Raw genomic sequence first — 18,062 nt, 5'->3', positions numbered from 1 at the left:
GTAGCCTTACACTTAGGAACTCGGGACAGTGATCTCTTTCTGAAATGGTTCTTGTCGCTGGGCCGACACACTTTGGCTGGCTGTAGCACAGCGAGTGGCCTCAGTGATAAACTCTGCCCCATGTTCATTATGATTAAATAAACTCATGACAATCTCACTTGTACATGTAAATGAACATAAACAGATGTTTAGAGCAGCCTATACTGAGATTCTGGCAAAAAAAAAAAAAAAAAAAGAACAAAATTAAACAGAATTCTATACTATAAACCAATGTAGACCGAGTAAAAACACAGTGAAGGAGTATTTGCAGTCAGACCATTCTGAAGTCTCATTATTAAACTCCTTTAAGTGGGTCCTGAGTACTTGGGAACAATTGTGCCAAGTTTCCATGGAAAGAACCACAATTTGTGCATAGTGCTTCAAGACTGTCAAATTAGTTTCAATAATGTTATCTACTGTATGTGAACAATGTTTATTGCTCAGTGGCTACACACAACTTGAATATTCTTTAGACTAACAGAGCTTTCAACCATAATTAGCTGCCTTGCCTAATGAGCACATGGAACTTTAGGAAGGTGATTGAATGAAATCATCTTCAAAATCCTTAAGCAACTGTGTGAATGATGGAAATACAAAGAATAGCTATTAGTCTTGCAGGCCTTTGAAACATTTTCCTCCTGAACTAAAACATTTCACCAGCCTATCTGGCATCATAAGCTTAAGTAGCAAAATCTTACTTTTCTCACTAATTAAGGCCTTTTTGCCTCAGGGATTGTTCAGGAAAACATAATACAAATGGCAGCCTCCCCTCCACTTCCTTGCCCAACGAATTCTGAAACTTTAAATAAAATATAAAGCTCGAATGTGGAGATAAGAGAGGTAAGTAGGAAGGCTGCATACAAAGCTGGGAAGGATGTTAAAGTCAACCCGTGTTAATGTAGCTTATCCCAAAGCATCCTGGGTGGAATCTGGTAATAAGCCTCATGCTGCAGGTCCTGGGACCAGACCAGAACTGGCCTGAATGTGAAGAAGGTTCAACCATTTCAGGGATGAAAGTCAAATCTCGAAGAAGGTAGACAAATATGTTTATAATTGCCTTATTACTGTTATTGAGGCTTATGCATTCTAAGAATATACCTTCTTTAGAAAAGAAAAGTCACTAACTTATTCTTGGGGAGCTACATACATTGAACTAAAGTGACCTCACCGTAAATCCCTCAGAGAAATGCAGTTCAGAATCTCAATGTCATTTGCTTGTAGGAAGAGAGGTTATTCAGACTGAGTGAACAGAACGCCTGGCCATGGGGGATTAAGGGGCAGACTACTCAAAGAATTCAAGAAAAGAAGCATTACAGAAAGAAGAGAAATAATGGAATGGGGCCTGCCTCTTTTGAAAACTAAGAAAGAAGCAAATGAAAATTAATTTTAAAATCTTACATTCCTAAAAATCTAATCAGTGACAAATAACAAGTAAAACTACTAGGTCTTCCACTTCACAGACAAAGAAGGCTAACAGACTTCTAAAGCTAATTGTTCCAGTCTTCAAAAGTATAAAATAAGCAATGATATGCTGCTCCCAAGAAGGTGTCCTTGTGAAACCCAGAGCAAGCATCAGACTGGATGGTACCATAGTATAAGCATCCATTAAAGCCAGAAGCATGCCAGAGAGGTCTCTGACATTCCTAGCATCCAGCACATTCATAGTCCTAGAAAATGGCAATAAAACAAGAAGACACACGAGGCATAAAAACTGGAAGGAGTTTCAAAAAAACTGCAAGAGACTCAAACTAACAAACTATTAAAAAATACTAAGAAAGTTGATTTTAGTAAGTTAGCCAGTTACAACATCCACAAAACCAACTGCATTCTGATTGAGTAACAACAACCAGTTAGAATTTAAGAGAGAAAGATTCCACTGGTAATAGTAACAAAAAAAATGTTATATAGGAATAAACCTTACAAAACATGAAATAGCTTTGTAGAGAAAATTGTAAAACTTTATTAGAGGACATAAAAGAAGACCAGAAATAGAGAACTATGCCTAATTTATGGACAGGAAAATACAGTGCTATAAATATGTCCTTTCACTTCAGAAAAATCTATACATTCAATATAATCCTCCCAAAAAAAAAACCAACATAGTTTTTTTTTAAAGATTTATTTATTTATTTATTTATGATAGAGAGAGAAAGAGAGAGAGAGAGGCAGAGACACAGGAGGAGGAAGAAGCAGCCTCCATGCCAGGAGCCTGACGTGGGACTCGATCCCGGGACTCCAGGATCACCCCCCTGGGCCAAAGGCAGGCAACTAAACCACTGAGCCACCCCGGGATCCCCCCCCAACATAGTTTTTAAATGAAATTTAAGAAATTGATTGTAAAATTAATATGAAAGAATATTGTGTAAGAAGGAGGAAGACAATTTTGAAAAATAATTAGGGGGGATAAATCTACCAGATAAAAAAAAATAAATCTACCAGATGTCCAGTCAAAATATAAAGTTACGATAATTAAAACAGTATAATACTGGTGCTGGAATAGGCCAATTGAAGAGATCCCAGAAACACGTTCCAGAATATATGAAAATGTTGTCTATGAGAGAATTGCCCTAACCAATCAGAGGGGAAAAAATATCAATAAATTATGTAGAGACAACTCATGATCCTATATAAAAATACGTAGACCTCAACCTCATAAATAAAGTAAATTCCAGGTGGATTAAAGACCAAAACTTTAAAAGAAAGAGAAAATTGAAATAATTACAGTATTATAGGGGTGTGTCTTCTTGACTTTGGGTTGGGGGAGGACTTACTCAATAATGGAAAGCACACTATGTTGGCTCTGTGGTAGGCACTTCACATATATTAATGCATATACTGCATGACCTATAAAGTAGATACTATCATTATCCTCATTTTGCAGCTGAGAAATTGAAAGCAACAAGAGGTCATATGAGTTATCTAAGACCTCAGAGTCTGTAAGTGGCAGAGTGAGAACTCATCTCAACTGTCAAAGCCTAAAGCACATAAAAGAAAAGTTTGGTAGATGTGGTCCTATAAAACTCCATCGTTTTAAAGACAAAGATACTTTAAACTGGCAGATCGAGAGAAAATATTTGCAGTGTGTAAAAAGGAAACAGTATCAAAATTAGTACATTTTTAAAAATTCAGCAAAAGTCTACAAAAATAGAAAAAAAAAAGTCCTGAGCGACAAATAATTTAAAGTAGTAACAAAACTGGCTAATAAACACATAAAAAAGCATTCATCTTCATTAATATCAGGAAAATTCCAATTAAAACATCACTTAAAGATGGTTTCTTCTTGGACAGAATACCAAATAAGAAGGTTTGATAATACAATGTATTAGGAGGAGTTAGGGAGGTGGACACTCTCTTACACTGCTCCAGGAATTACACATCAATGTGGCTACTTTAAAGAGCAACTTGGAAGTACCAATTAAACTGGAAACAAGTACAGTCTACTGAGCACTTACTATGTACCAAGCCTGTAATGCAGCGCTTTTCATACCCAAACTCATCTAATTCTTAAAACAAGTCTATGATGATGAGAATGAAGCTTATATTATTTAGGTAACTTATCCAAGGCCCCACAGCCAATAGGTCAAGAGCTGGGATTTAACCAGCAAAATACATTGCTTCACTACACGCAAGGAAGGCGCACCGAGGAATTTGCAATAGTGAGAAATGAAAACAGAACTTAATGGTCTTCAAAAGGGGAACAGATGAGACAGATGAATACAATATGGTGTATTCATTTCATGGAGTTTACAGAGTGGCTAAAAGAACCATCTAGACCTGTATCTATCAACACAGATGAATCTCAAAAGAATACTGTTGAATGAAGAAGGATGTTGTTCAAAGATGTTTATGCTAGAATTCATTTGCATAACAATAAAACAATATTCTATATTTTCGATGAGTACATCCACGTAGGAATGTGTATAAAAATAGTCTAAAAGAACTACACATGTCACAGTGGGAAGTAGGAGAGTGGCTAAAAGAAATTTGTTTCATTTGTAACATAATACCTGTTTTTAAAGGGTACAGTACTCATGTATTATCTGTGCAGTTAAAATTTAATAATAAAGTTCATAATTTGGTACCCAGAAGGCCTGGGTTCAAATTCTAGCTTTGCCACTTATTTCCATCTTTGGCCAAGCAATCAACTGTTGTAAAGAGGTGTACTCTGAGGACTTAAGGACGACTTTATGTCTGATGTCCAGGGGAGCCCTGAGCCCCTGTGATAGAGAGCTTCAGTGGCCTGACTAGGTGGGAAATAACTCTCATAATATTGTAAGTGGTTTAAAAGTAGAGGCTATACTGTATTTATTTTGTATCTTAACAGTAATTAGCTCTTCACACAATAGGCTTACAATAAATATTTACTGAATTATTAGAGACTTTAGGAGGGCATGTGGTTTTGCGGGGAAGGATAAGGGTAGAAGTTGAGGAAGCTGGTAAGGACTATGATCAACTGCAGAGACAGCAGCCACGAAGGAGAAAGAGATGGTGACGTTTTTATGGGACTGAGGGATTGAAAAGAGGTCTGTTTTGCTCCTTCATTGCATTCTGAACAGGTAGAGGCGGAGGTGTAGAAATGGCATCACGTCTTAGAGCTGGGCAGAGGACGTGGGAAATGAGAAGTATATGTGCAGACTGCTAAGTTAAGAGAAGTAACATTTTCTTCTGGGATAGGAGCAAAGGAGAAGAAATATGAAAAGATGGTGGCGACGGTGATGACGGTGATGATCATGACCATGATGACGGTGTCACCCTGTCGGGTTCCCTTGATCCCCTGGGAAGCAAATAAAATGGTTAGAGCTGCGTTAGACTTTCTGGACTTTAAATGAAGCAGACCCACGATTTCTTCACGGCACCCCATCCTGGAGAACAGGAGTACAGGTTGATAGGGATGCAAGGCCACCTTCTAATCCCTGGACTCTTACCCTTTTATGTCTAAGGAGGGCATTCGGGGCTTGGCTTCATAAACTCAGCACAGGAGGATGCTATTTGCTGAGGGTGACAGTATGACTGCTCATTCTGCAAATACTGACAGTGGTGGGTGGAAATACAAATCCAAATTAGGATCAACTAGGGCAATTTAGGCTGCTAAAAACATATAAGAACATGTGCCACACAGGACTGAAATGGACCTATCTGGATGAGCTTATGCAGAGAGACAGAAAAAAAAGAAGGGGGAAATCTTTCGTTTTTGTTTTTTTGTACGAGAGACACTTCACACAATGACATGAATATAAAATGCAACCATGAGCCCATCATATGAAAGTTGAGCATTCCACAGGACTACTTCATTATAGATTTAGTAGAAAATCTAAATGCAAAACTGGTAAAATGTTTCCTGTTGAATCAAGCTTTTCTCTAAATCCTACAAGCAGTTTATTGAAACCAGAACAGCGTTTCAAACCTGAATATATAGTCAATTGAGGTGGGCTGTTGAGGTAGTCAATGGGGAAGACTCCACTTACGCCTGTGGATCACTTTCCTCCTTTGAAAACTGGATTTGCTTCTAACAGATGTTAAAAATTAACATTTTGAAACAAGGTTGCATCATCCCTCCTGGAAGTACCCAAATAATAGGATTGCATTGTCTGCTGAGAGGTAAAGGGGATGACGGACAGAATAAATTTCCCCCAGCCAATTTAGGGCTAGGCATGTAAGACAGTAACCTTTTTACTGACACAGTTGTGGAGGATATTCCCTGGCTGCCTCCTAGTTGTTTGTCTCCATCTTCTTTCCCTTCTCCTAGATCTTCCTTCAAGAATCAATCTGTCCTCAAATTCTTCGCTGTCCCTAGAAGAGACTGAACCCATCTTCAGTGCTGCGGTTTAGGCTTTGAAGAGCTAAAGCACACCTGTGAATCCCATCTACCTGGCCACAGCGATCAGTGGACATTTGACATTAGCCAATCCCACTAGCGTAAACCCCATGGCTCTTGCTGGAAATGCTGGGACAGACTTCTTCTTTCCTTGGGATGGTATTTATGATGTTTCAGGTCTAGAACGACCATAGCCCTTTTTGCTAGCAGAAGGAGAGTTGGCCTAAGGACAATACCAATATATTGAGGGAGGCAAAGTGGGAAGAATTACAGAAATCCAGAGCTGGCGACCGAGACCCTGAATAGCTGGTCTAGGCCTCACATGTAACTAGAGCTACCTCTTGAGTTCCATGAGCCAATCAAATCCACCCCTCCTTTTTTTGTTTAGATCAGGTAAGTTGGGGGTTTTATTAATTGTAACCGAAAGATTCCTAACGGACAGTATTCCATTTATTTGATTAATGGTTTTAAACATACAGATTGAACATCGAAGTAACATTTTAGTCTTTGGTGGAGAGGCTAATAAACTCTCTTTTGTGTAGAGAAAAACTAGTTTCTTACTATAATTGAAAATTTAAAATATATTATTTGCTTAGACCCAAGCATCCCTTCATTATTTTTGGCACTTCCTAAAATTTATTCCATATGGAATACGGAGGGGGATGTTTGAATTCTAAATGAAGAGTCTCAACCATTACGAGCTGCATAAAACATAAGTAAAACATTTTTGCCAATTTTTTTTATTTGTATACCCTATTTTAGATCTGGGAATCTGACACTAAAAATGGTCTCAGATTTAATGTTGATTTGTATTCAATGCCAACAATAAAAAGAAAAAAGAACCCTAGTTAATATGTCTTTGGTGTTTTTATTTTAGAGAACTGCTATTTCATAAGAGCGGTTTCCCAGATTGTGTAGGGGCTGGGGTGGGGAAATGGTTTATTCTTTATATGTTAAGAAAAATTTCCACCAATAGTCTGGAAAAAATATACAACAGTCTTTTCTGCAAGAACTTATGAAAGTAATGAGATTTTTTTCCCCCTTAGCTTCTAAGAAATTTACAGTGAGCCACATTGTTCTTGCGTCATGTAGTCTTGGGACATATAATTTTAGAACCTGAATGTACCTTTTTGCATGTAAAAATAAAAGTAATTTTGGTACTTATAATAAATCAATAGCTAAACAGGAGAGCTGTGTTTACTCTAGCCTTGTCTGCTGCCTTGTTCAACTGCTAGAACCAAATACCTTAATCCAAACTTGACTTCCCAAACATTTCATCGTTATTGCTCGTTCCTGCTGTCTCCCGTCTGTGTTCAATCAGGCTGACATCTACTGGTTCAAAGACCTTTACACATCTGCCAGCAGACAAAGGATGCTTGGTGCCAGGTCTCCACGCTTACCAGTAGGCACCTCTGGACTTCTCACCTCACTGTTTGACAGGTATTTTCTCTCACGATACAAAGGCTCTTTTAAAAACTTTCTTTGCTTCAAACAATACATTTTTTTAAATTGTTTTCTTTTAAGGTTTTATTCATTTATTCATGAGAGACACGGGGGGGGGGGGGGGCAGAGACATACGTAGAGAGAGGAGAAGCAGGTTCCATGCAGGGAGCCTGATGTGGGACTCGATCCCAGGACCCCGGGGTCATGACCTCGGCCAGAGGCAGCCGCTCAACCACTGAACCACCCAGACATCCCAAACAATAGATTTTTCTTCTGGTGGTGGGCAGTCTAATAAGAACCTAAACTGGCTGCTTAAATATCTTCTGTGTACTGCATACCTCCCCTAAGCCCGGCCGGGTAGTGTAGATGGTGCAGTAAACACAAAGTCCAGATCCCAGGTATTATGTCCATATTTATTCAATAAAGACTACCTGGTTTGGGACTATAATAATCAATCCCTTGTTTTCACAAGGTTTTATAAAGTGTAAGACCGCCTAAATATGTTTAAGGTCATGCTCTTAAAGTTGAAAACAAAATGTACAACAGAGGTTGGGAAGGCTCTCGGTTGTGGCTGACGTCATTGTAAGAACCCCACCTTATCCATATCCTAGGGGAGCACAGGGGTGTAGGCTTATCCCACTTACCCCAATCTCTTTTCTGACATTGTGATTTTCCTTAAAGCTGCATCACTTCCTACTTGCCTTGTAAAATGTAGTTTCAGGAGATAAAAATGACATGAAATAAAGAGGTTTGGGAATATACAATTCTGACAAGACTGTTCTTTCCTCCAAGAAATTCAGCAGTAAATAGACATTATGTTTAATCATTTTAAATGAAGTCAAGTCTAAAATTTGCTATTTTTATTCCAAAGCACAGGCTATACAAACATCTTTCTTCTTTCTATATTACATAAGGAAATAAACTCCTTAAATAAGCTAACCTATTTCCCATGGCTGCTGGGCATAAAATGTGCTATTTAACTGAAGAATATTTTACCTCTTCCCTTTATCTCGTTCATTTCCCACAAAATAATGTACACACTTCACCTGCAGATAGATCGAAAAGAAAATGCCTTAAACATATGTGGTTAAAGACGTTTGTTTTCTGAATTAAAAATACTCAGAACGAGAAACTGTTTTCTCAACATGCTAAAAATTTAGTCTTTGAGCATGATCAAAGGTGTGTTACTAAGACATAGCAAAACTTTTGGTCTAAGAATCCTATTTAGGATTTCCTATTTCACAGCCTGTCAGGGCATTTCTATCCTTTCCTAAGGGTATTTCAAAGAAATGAGTAAAAGTTTCTTGAATATATAAACTTTAAATATATTTTACCTTGTTAACTTGCAAATATTAATAGATTACCACCACCACCACCACCACCACTACCACCACCACCACCACCACCACCATTACAAGAACTATTACTGGTTGCTGACAGCAACTGTCAACTCACTAGAAGGGAGCAGATACAGGGAGGGGGAGGCTTCCTATTTCCCTGTTCTCATTTCTAAGATTCCTGAGGGTTTAAAATGATCTTGTGAGGATGTTGGCAAAACCACAGCTGAAAATCCAGAGAATGAGCATTCTATAAAGCCCAAGAATGCAGTAGTATCAAAAGCTTTAGAAAACTGTGGATTTCTTTTAAGAAGGTGAAAGATGAAAGGAAAACCTGTACAAGTAGCACACCAAGAAACAGATGGTCTTTTTAAAAAATGAACCGAGACTGTGCCTTCCACCAGCACGCTTCTTAATTGTAGCATACTGAGCACTTTTATGCAGATTATTGCAATTGCTAAGCACAGAGCCGAATAAACAGGGTTAGCTCATTGACATTAAATGACATAGCGTACTTGGAGCTCATCTACTATTTAGTCTGTAAACACCTGATATGCAAAATTGTATGAAGAAACTAGTGCCAAGACGGTTTAAGATTAACCAATGTTCAGTGAAGACTTAAAAGCTTGGCTTTCATTTTGCTAAAGATGCTCCCTTTCATATTTAATCAATGAACTCAGTTCTGTCTTAAGAGCTTGATTTAGAATGTATGATTTTGTTTCATTTTGGTTTATTCCAAAATAAGTTAAAGGAAGCTTAGAACTGGGGAGGGGAGGGATAACTCAAGAACTTACATGAGTTGAAAAGCAACAAAATTTCACAAGAAAAATAAAAAAAAAATAGGTTATTAAATTTATCTTTTGCTGGACAGACTGAGGGATCGTGGTTTGCATGTTTATTTCTACTTAGCCCAGAAGCATAGAAACGTGAATGAGATGACCCTTAGCTAAGGTCTCCGTCTGCCTTCCTCACTTTGGTTTGCCAGCTCAGTGTCCCCTTATTTGTTGCAGTACAAGCCTTCCAGTGAGGGGGGAAGCACACCTACTGCTGCTTAGGAAGGCAAGCTGTTCCTTGGGTCCTTGGTGGGAGGAGAGTCAGAACAATGGGGGCTTGCTCTGCAGAAGGAGATGCAGATCTCCCTTGGGGAGTGGAGGGGGAGGGAGCCCTTTCAGGGGCAAACCCAGGAGTGGCTCAGAGCAGATGCACACACCAGCTCTCTAGCTTCCTTGGGCAGCTGTAACACAGCCATGGGCACCTTTCAGAGCTGGCTGGGGACTCCTGCTACATTGGGGAGAGTTGCCGAGATATTACCCGTTATTTGATGCACAGGGATTTTTTTTTTTTTCAAGAAATCTTGCTCAATATATTCTCGTTGAGTATTAAGTCCCAAACTGAACATTTTTTGGGGACAAAAATCTGTTGAGCATCTTCTATGTACCCTTAGTTTACTACAGCTTTTACTGATCATTGTAGCCAAGCAAGTCCTTAATACTGAAATTTGGAACAAGAATAGGAGTGAGCTTAGAGTCCCATATCTATACTGTTGGCCTACACACACGTAAAAAACATACATCGAAATACCTGCATGAATCTACATTTAATGTCTCTGTATCTTTGCTTCGAAGTTACATCACTGACATCCGTCTCTGCACATGTTATAAATAAAATCCTAGTGCTACACTGAGTCATGGGAGGCCAAGTGCTCTCACTAGACTTGCAGCTCCTCAAAGACAAGGAGTGTGTCCTATCCTCTGTTGATTCCCAGCGCATAGCCTTGCTGAGTGAGTAACTCTATCAACCAATCTTTGCTCAGTGCGCCTCTGGATTTTGTCTCCTGATCCAGGTAAGTCATGCATGAGCTCAGGCTCTTGTTCCACTTATATTTCAAACTTGACCCCCTCTCTGCTTGCATTACTCATTGGTACCTTGGGGGTGGGGCTGTGTTAGGGGGGTGTATCTGGTACCTTAATTGCTAAGCAGCATCTCTATCTTACGTTGCAGTAGTAGAACTTTGTTTACCTTGCGACAACTACTTCTTGTATTGTGTCGGTCTTTTTATAGACAGAGACACAGATTTTCACTGAGTCAGTAAAAGAAAAAAATACATAGGGTCCTGAAAAAAGGGAGACTGGATTCCCTGTTTTGGCTACAATGTAACAAGGAATTGGGACTATGAGGCTGGCAGTCTTGACTCTTGTGTTGCTCTCACAGCCATTATTTGCTCTATTAGCGAGTTCCCTGGGCTCTGTCTTCCACTGATCCAGAGCCCAACTGCTTCTCCCCACCCCCTCTGCTGTCCTCGCCACCACCCTCCCCACCCAGATCCAAGCCAATTTCCTCTCCTGCCTCAATTGCCAATGACTGCAACAGACTCCGAACCGGTCCCTCCTCCTCTGCCTTCATCTTTCTAGAATCTATTCTCAAGAATGCCCTAGAATCTATTCTCAAGAATGGGATTCTTCTAAAGTGAATCAGTTCAAGTCCCTCCTCTGCACATTAGGCTCTCACCTCACTCGAGTAAAGCCGTAAATAATGGCTTTGCATGCTCTGGTCTTCATCCCTTACTACTTCTGCTCTGCTCACGCCACTCCAGCCACACTGCCCTCCTCACCCTTCTGCCAACAAATGAACCATCCTCCCAACTAGTGGCCTCTACCCAGATATGCTCCATCCTCCCTCCTCCCAAATCCTCAGGGCTCACATCCTCACATCTTTCAGACCTTTCTTTTATAGTTTCCTTCTCCTTAAGGCCTTTCTTCACATCCTTTGCTCAAATGACACTTCCCCCCACCCTCCCTCATCTGCTCCCATCTTCTTGGTTTATTCCATTTATTTAGTTAACTAGAATATAACCCCTCCACTCCCTGAAAGGGTTTTTGTCTCTGCCTTACTTCTAGTACCTAGGACAAACCTCGGGTATGATGCTCAATAAATGCTTAAGGAATAAATGAACAGCAGCTAGAGAGTGCAACCAAGCAGCCTTTTAAGATCTAGTTTTATGCTACCAGTTGCAAAATGTATATTCGAAACTTAAGTCAAAAAAGCAGTTATTTTCATGTCCTGACTCTTTAACCATTCATATTTTTTTAATGACATATTACTTCTTTTTGACAAATTTGCAAATTGGGAACCAAAGCGACCAGGCCTGCCACATTCGGATCTAAACTGCAGATGTGAATCTTAAAAATACAGCCCACAGGTCTTGACAGCAATGACGCTGTCACTTAATCAGCACAACGCTGGTGGCCAGAAAGCGTCAGTAGAATGTTGAGGCAGATACAAATTACCCCAAAGGACTGAACCAGCCTGATTCAGGATGAATCTGTGAAGATTTTGTAGATGATTCACTTGAAGGACAATGGCGTGATGTCTGGGATATGAATAAATCCACACCCCAAATTCTGAAGTGAACTTTTGAGAAAATTGAATGACTTCTGTATAGCACCTTTTATAAATCTAGCAGAAACCAAATTTACATCAATGCCAAAGACAGAGTGAATCTTTCTCCAGGAAGTGCCTAATCCTGCAATAAACCTGTTGAAGAGACAGGTTTAATGTTCACCAAGGCTAAGTGTTTAAGAGGTCTCCATGGTATAATTTATCACCACTACAAGTTTCTCCTTTCCTTTAAAAGCCATGAAAATTGCTCCACAATCCCAGTAGGAACTAAGTTGCTCATGTCAGGACCATGGTTTACAATTCATTTCTATTTTCATAGCACTTCTTTGTTTATTCTTTGTTGAAAAAAATATATGCTATTATACATACTACAGAGCCACAGGATATAGTCACATGAAAGCTCAGAGGCTAAAATTTAAAAACTAGCATGGCTTGACTATGATAAACTGAATAACAACAGCATTGGGTTGTTTATTTGACGTGGCTTAACAATCTGAAAAGGAGGTTTCAAATTCAAATGGGAATGAGGGAGGTGGTCACTGAATTATTTTCAACCTAGTCAAAAAAAATTAATTATTCACACGCTCTTAGTAGAGTGACTCTACCATAGTCTGTGAGACTTATTCAGGGATTCTGTAGGGCTGCACACCCCTGAAGTCTTATCATCATATACTAGTTGTAAAAGAGAACGTGTGCTAAATTGACCAAGAGCAACAGTGTTCAAGATTAGTGTTGCAGAAATCTAAAGAGAACTTTTTTTTGGATTTACATGCCAAATACATAAAAAGAATAAATAAAGACACAGTTGGCAAAGGTTTATTTTCCTTTTATTCTGCTTTAAAAACAAACCAATAAAAAAATTGTGCAAATCTATATGCACACACATATTTATTTGATGTCAGGGTCCATTTTCAGGGAGACATCCATTTACTACAATACTGTTTATTAGTAAATGGTCCTTTACAAGAGGATTGGCAAGGTGTGAGGAGCTTTTTATCATTAATGATAAATGGTACTTTCTCAGATTTCAGTTCAGAACATCCTTTGGTAGGGTTTTATGTAAATTGTTAGGAGGAGATTTGGTGTTAGTTTTTGAAAATTCTGAATATTTACCCCCAACTTTTGATTAACATTTCCGATTTTGACCTAGACGTCCTGCTTTAGAAATGAAATTTGTTTCCTACCTCCCTCAACTCCATTTCATGTACCATACAGGATACAGAGGGCAGTGACTGGGCACATATATTCCCACGCGCATATACATCCCCGTATCATTCCACACACTTTCATATATGGTATTAAAAGATCAACAATACAAAACTTGGTATTGATCAGCTCCTCTAAGGTTTTTCATAGCTGAAAGCAATGCCACTGAGAAGCAGAAAGCAGTAAGGCAAAGGGCAGGTGTCATGGCATGAAGGAAATGGCCAGTCATACAACAGAACAGAATGGAGAATATGGAGGCAGCAAGCCAAAATTCTCATACTTCTTATACAAAACCCAACTTTACATAGAACTTGAGGCATTAAATCGAAGTTGGCTGTCATTATGGATAATGAAAAATAGGAGAGGGCAGCAGGAGTAGCCAGGGTGAACAGATGTCCCTGGTGAGGGGTTAAGGTGACAGGAGTAGCCTCCTATGATCATGGAAGAAGGGGGCCCGGACCACACTGCATCCATGCTCTTGGCCAGGACGCTGGGTGACTGAGAGGTAAGACTAGAAGAGAAGCATCTGATAATAAAAATCGAGCATGGGTCAGAGATTTGGCCAGGGACAGTCACACTCTAGGACGGGGGAAGGAGACACTCCTGCCTCAATCTCTTCTCTTTTATGGTGCATGGTTCGATTGAACCTGAAATCGAAAAGGACCTGATTTCTCTCTCCTTGTCTGCTCTCACTGCTATCTTCCCTCCACTTCTTGCTTTCAGGGAAGATACAGTTCACATACCACACCCGATTTGGCTCAGATTTACTAAATCTTGATTCAATTCCATTTTAATATCTACGGAGCACCTGCTGAATACAGAGCTCACATCTCCTGTGACTACATGGGTAGACAGTACTGCTGGGAGCCCGCAGAGTGAAACATGGATCCCAAAGCCCTTGGCAGAGACCCAGGTATCACCAGGCAGATTCTGAGCAAGGATGCCTGCCACTGGCTTCCCTACACAGGTACCAAGGGATGACAGGAAAGCCAGAGAGAGGCCATTAAGACCTTCTTTCCCTTAGTGCCTGGAACATTTTATTTCCAAAATGGATTGAGGTCAGACAGAAATACCACAAGGCACGCTGAATCTCTGAATGCGAAAGGTTTGCAATGTGTGCTGTGGGCACTGGAGTCACTAATATATATGAAAGTCCATGGGACTATTTCACCATGTAATACATTACAACGTCTGAAAAATCAATGTCCTAGGGCACAGAAAGATGAATACAGAGCTTTCCAATTATCTTTTTTTTTCCTAAAAATATTTCTCTCCCAAACAGATTCAAAACGCAATATGATATTGTTTTCATTTTTGTTAAGAAGATGTTGAGTCTATGCAAGGATCTCACCCAGTTCAATCCACTGGGCCAAAGACAGTATAGACCCTGGAAACACAGTAGGTTAATAAAACTCTCCCTGAGAGCTCAATGAATGAGGATGAGATATCTTCAGCAATTGACTTGTCTGTTAACAGTCTAGCTGCACCCAATTTCTTTGAGACTGACACGGTCTTTTTTATTTTTATTTTTTAAACGGACGTCTTCTGTCAGTAAGTAAGTACATGGATCACGGTATTGTTTTAAAATAAAAATTTCCTGTCACATTCACATCTTGGGAAATGTAACAGAAGCAATCCTAAAATCCTAGCTTCTTCATATTCAGTCAAGTAAGAAACCAGAGTCAGTTTAATACGACAGCAGAAACCTAACTTTCAATCTCAATTACCCAAAAGGCACAGGGTCACCCACCACTTCTGAAAAAAAAACAAAAAAACAAAAACAGGCCTTTGCATAAATGATGAGATCCTAAGAATAAGCTTGAAGACTTCCCAACTTCTTGGGGGAGGGGGGGGCAGAAAAGAATATTCTAGTGGGACACTGTGTTTTGGAATAGGTATATTCACCTTGTACCTAAAGCACTCCCTACTAGTGTTAATAAGGTGTGAAGACATGGCTTGTTGGCCTTGTTAGTGGCAAAGCCCTTTCTCCAAACCAAATTTTGCCACAGAAGGCCAAGAAATAATAACATCAAAAGCAGAGTGTCTCTGTAGTGATGGGTATGGAAGAGACAATGGAGGCTGGAATCTAAATAGTGCTCGTGCGCAGGAGGTGCTTGATAAAAACTTGTTTAAAAAATACATGGCCTAGCGCAGCGACGGCGGCGGCGGCGGCGGCGGCGGTTGCGATTCGGAGCCGTTGAGACGCCTCTGCGGCAGCTGGTGGCGCAGGTGGCTTGCGTGGACGCGGGCAGAGGCGGCCGGCCCGCCACCGCAGCCTCCGCGCCCGCGGCCCCGGCAGGCGCGTCGGGACGCCCGGAGGCATCCTCCCCCCGCCGCCCCGGGCGCCTGGGCTCCGGCCGCCCCCCTCGGCGCCCCCCCGCCGGCCGCGCACCGCGCCCCCCCCGGGCTGCAGACCCCCGGCCTCGCCCCCGAAACATGACTCGCGATTTCAAACCTGGAGACCTCATCTTCGCCAAGATGAAAGGTTACCCTCATTGGCCAGCTCGAGTAGATGAAGTTCCTGATGGAGCTGTAAAACCACCCACAAACAAACTACCCATTTTCTTTTTTGGAACTCATGAGACTGCTTTTTTAGGCCCAAAGGATATATTTCCTTACTCAGAAAACAAGGAAAAGTACGGCAAACCAAATAAACGAAAAGGCTTTAATGAAGGTTTATGGGAGATTGATAATAATCCGAAAGTGAAATTTTCAAGTCAACAGGCATCAACTAAACAATCAAATGCATCATCTGATGTTGAAGTTGAAGAAAAAGAAACAAGTGTTTCAAAGGAAGATACTGACCATGAAGAAAAAGCCAGCAATGAGGATGTGACTAAAGCAATTGACATAACCACTCCAAAAGCTGCCAGAAGAGGGAGAAAGAGAAAGGCAGAAAAACAAGTAGAAACTGAGGAGGCAGGAGTAGTGACAACAGCAACAGCATCTGTGAATCTAAAAGTGAGTCCTAAAAGAGGACGACCTGCAGCTACAGAAGTCAAGATCCCAAAACCAAGAGGCAGACCCAAAATGGTAAAACAGCCCTGTCCTTCAGAGACTGACATGGTAACTGAAGAAGACAAAAGTAAGAAAAAGGGGCAAGAAGAAAAACAACCTAAAAAGCAGCTTAAAAAGGATGAAGAGGGCCAGAAGGAAGAAGATAAGCCAAGAAAAGAGCCAGACAAAAAAGAGGGGAAGAAAGAAGTTGAATCCAAAAGAAAAAATTTACCTAAAACAGGGGTTACATCAACCTCTGATTCTGAAGAGGAAGGAGATGATCAAGAAAGTGAAAAGAAGAGAAAAGGTGGAAGGAACTTTCAGACTCCTCATAGAAGGAATATGCTGAAAGGCCAGCATGAGAAAGAAGCAGCAGATAGAAAACGCAAGCAAGAGGAACAGATGGAAACTGAGCAGCAGAATAAAGATGAAGGAAAGAAGCCAGAAGTTAAGAAAGTGGAGAAGAAGCGAGAAACATCAATGGATTCTCGACTTCAAAGGATACATGCTGAAATTAAAAATTCACTCAAAATTGATAATCTTGATGTGAACAGATGTATTGAGGCGTTGGATGAACTTGCTTCACTTCAGGTCACAATGCAACAAGCTCAGAAACATACAGAGATGATTACAACACTGAAAAAAATACGGCGATTCAAAGTTAGTCAGGTTATCATGGAAAAGTCTACAATGTTGTATAACAAGTTTAAGAATATGTTTTTGGTTGGTGAAGGAGATTCTGTGATCACACAAGTGCTGAATAAATCTCTCGCTGAACAAAGACAGCATGAGGAAGCAAATAAAACCAAAGATCAAGGGAAGAAAGGGCCAAACAAAAAGCTAGAAAAGGAACAAACAGGTTCAAAGACTCTAAATGGAGGATCTGATGCTCAAGACAGTAATCAACCACAACATAATGGAGACAGCAGTGAAGAAAGCAAAGACAACCACGAGGCCAGCAGTAAGAAAAAGCCATCCAGTGAAGAGAGAGAGACTGAAATATCTCTGAAGGATTCTACACTAGATAATTAGGTTGACATACCTGGAATATAAAGAACATTTGAGAAGTTTGTAATGGTTTTCATTTGAAATATTTAGACTGCTGAAAGTTTTAAATTTTTATAAGCATAGGTTTTGATGTTGAAAAACTTGTTTTGAGGGAGAAATCCCTTTCTATTTGTTTAAAAGTAATTAAGCATTATTGCTAATTGTACTTGTGCAGTATTAACAGCTACATTATTCAGTAAATGTGAGGGAAAATCCATTTAGGAAATGTTAAATTGCTTTTCCAGACGTTTGGTTGTAGCATAATTTCAATTAGTGTGTGTATGTTAATGTGTAATTGATAGTAGAAAAAAGTTACATTTTTAAAACTGCTACTTGTATAAAACCTTTCCTCTTTTCCCAAATACTGTGGGTTTTGTGCATAGTTTTTACAAACCTTGGATTTACCGGATTGTCTTTTCACTGTTTGTGGGTTTTGTAGAAGTTATGCATTTTTATGGTAGATAAAATGTTACTTCTATACAAGTACTCACTCCTTTTATCAAAAGTTAATTTTAATCTCACAGTCTACATTGTGCTACATTATCCTGCTGCTTTGTAACAATTTGTGGTCTGTATGCCTTTTTGTAATGACGACTAGATATCCAACTGACAATTCTACAAGGTACAAAACTCATGTTAAGTTTTGAAGGTAATTTAGTTTTGTGGCTGGGAATTCAGTGAAGTCACATGGCTTTCCTATAGAAAGCAGAATAGGTATGTATAGGAATGAATCTGGCTTTAGGGTTCAAATCATCTAATAAGATCCTTAGTAAATGATA

At 39.9% G+C, this 18,062-nt stretch overlaps 2 protein-coding genes across 4 annotated transcripts in view; one reads left to right on the top strand and one right to left on the bottom strand.

Moving 5' to 3' along the window:
* Nucleotides 1-18,062, bottom strand: part of FBXL17 (F-box and leucine rich repeat protein 17) — a 495,621-nt gene that overhangs the window by 47,944 nt on the left and 429,615 nt on the right. The window lies entirely within an intron of this gene.
* Nucleotides 15,369-17,687, top strand: LOC121489227 (PC4 and SFRS1-interacting protein). 2 transcript variants are annotated; one of them, XM_041751976.1, is made up of 2 exons: nt 15,369-16,652; nt 16,709-16,889. In XM_041751976.1, the coding sequence occupies exons 1-2, from the start codon at nt 15,676-15,678 to the stop codon at nt 16,746-16,748; spliced, it is 1,017 nt and encodes a 338-aa protein (XP_041607910.1). In that variant the 5' UTR covers nt 15,369-15,675; the 3' UTR covers nt 16,749-16,889. The 2 variants fall into 2 exon arrangements, with proteins under 2 accessions (XP_041607910.1, XP_041607909.1); XM_041751975.1 differs by having other exon boundaries at nt 15,370-17,687.

This window comes from Vulpes lagopus, chromosome 4 (genome assembly GCF_018345385.1).
Source record: "Vulpes lagopus strain Blue_001 chromosome 4, ASM1834538v1, whole genome shotgun sequence".
In the NCBI taxonomy this organism is placed as follows: domain Eukaryota; kingdom Metazoa; phylum Chordata; class Mammalia; order Carnivora; family Canidae; genus Vulpes; species Vulpes lagopus.
Note: the sequence above shows the minus strand (reverse complement) of the source record. Positions and strands in the feature narration are given on the sequence as shown.